This window comes from Cyprinodon variegatus, unplaced genomic scaffold, assembly GCF_000732505.1.
Source record: "Cyprinodon variegatus isolate N-32 unplaced genomic scaffold, C_variegatus-1.0 Scaffold1832, whole genome shotgun sequence".
NCBI lineage: Eukaryota > Metazoa > Chordata > Actinopteri > Cyprinodontiformes > Cyprinodontidae > Cyprinodon > Cyprinodon variegatus.
The window spans coordinates 23,240-24,845 of NW_015152285.1; the positions used below are offsets into that span (position 1 = coordinate 23,240).

At 39.9% G+C, this 1,606-nt stretch overlaps 1 protein-coding gene across 1 annotated transcript in view; it reads left to right on the plus strand.

The window, feature by feature from the left end:
• Nucleotides 1-1,606, plus strand: part of LOC107104650 (creatine kinase B-type) — an 11,860-nt gene that overhangs the window by 3,573 nt on the left and 6,681 nt on the right. Inside the window, exon 2 of the mRNA XM_015404693.1 lies at nt 452-606. Coding sequence (XP_015260179.1) covers nt 452-606 — 155 coding nt within the window. The remainder of the gene's footprint in view (nt 1-451; nt 607-1,606) is intronic.

Below are 1,606 nucleotides of genomic sequence, written 5' to 3' on the forward strand. Positions count from 1 at the left end.
AGTTAACCTACAGCTAAATATAGTTAACTACCTGCAACTAACACTCGGTAACCTACAGAAAAACATACTTAACCTGTAGGTAAACAAGAGGCAAAGCTAGTTAGACTGCAACTAAATTTAACTTAAGTTCAGCTTAACAACAGCTAGCTCTAGTTAACCTGCAGCTAAAACTAGTTAACTTGTAGCTAAAGGTAATCAGTGAGCAGCAGAAGGTTCTCCAGAGTCCAGACTGTTTATCAGTTTCACAGACTTCCTTCCTGCTGTTCATTAATACCTTCCTAATTGGATAGACGTGATAGATCAAGTTATTTCTGCTAGTTAATTCCCCCGCAGGGGGCGGAGCTCCTGCTTCCTGTCCAATCTCCTGATTCTCAAATCCAAACACATGTTCAGCAGCAGCAGAGCGGAGGAACAGAACCACAGTGTTCTGACCAATCATGTGTCTCCGCAGGTCACCCCTTCATCATGACCGTGGGCTGCGTGGCCGGCGACGAGGAGACGTACGATGTGTTCAAGGACCTGATGGACCCTGTGATCGAGGACCGCCATGGAGGATACAAACCCTCAGACAAACACAAGACCGACCTGAACGCAGAAAACCTGCAGGTGAACCTAGAAAACCGCAACCTAGAAAACCAGAACTTAAAAAACAGGAACCTAGAAAACCNAAATTTAATTCAAGTTTAGCTAAACAACAGCTAGATCTAGTTAACCTGCAGCTAGATCTAGTTAACCTGCAGCTAAACAGCTAGCAGTTAACCTGCAGCCACACCTAACCAACCTACAGCTAAACAAGAGATAAACCAAGTTAACCTAAAGCTAGATCTAGTTAACCTACAAATAGATCTAATTAACCTAAAAATAGATCTAATTAACCTACAGCTAAACAATATATAAACCTAGTTAACCTATAAATAGATCTAATTAACCTGCAGCTAAAAAGCTAGCAGTAAACCTGTGGCCAAACCTAGTTAACCTACAGCTAAACAATAGATAAACCTAGTTAACCTACAGCTAGATCTAGTTAACCTGCAGGTAAACAGCTAGCAGTTAACCTGCAGCCAAAGCTAACCAACCTACAGCTAAACAAGAGATAAACCAAGTTAACCTGCAGCTAGATCTAGTTTACCTACAGCTAGATCTAGTTAACCTAAAAGATCTAATTAACCTGCAGCTAAACAGCTAGCAGTTAACCTGCAGCCAAACATAGTTAACCTACAGCTAAATAAGAGATAAACCTAGTTAACCTGCAGCTAGATCTAGTTAACCTACAGCTAGATCTAGTTAACCTACAGCTAAACAGCTAGCAGTTTACCTGCAGCCAAGCATAGTTAACCTACAGCTAAACAAGAGATAAACCTAGTTAACCTGCAACTAGATCTAGTTAACCTACAGCTAGATCTAGTTAACCTACAAATAGATTTAATTAATCTACAAGTAAACAAGAGATAAACCTAGTTAACCTATAAATAGATCTTATTAACCTGCAGCCAAACCTACCTAACCTACATCTAAACAATAGATAAACCTAGTTAACCTACAGCTAAATATAGTTAACTACCTGCAACTAACACTCGGTAACCTACAGAAAAACATACTTAACCTG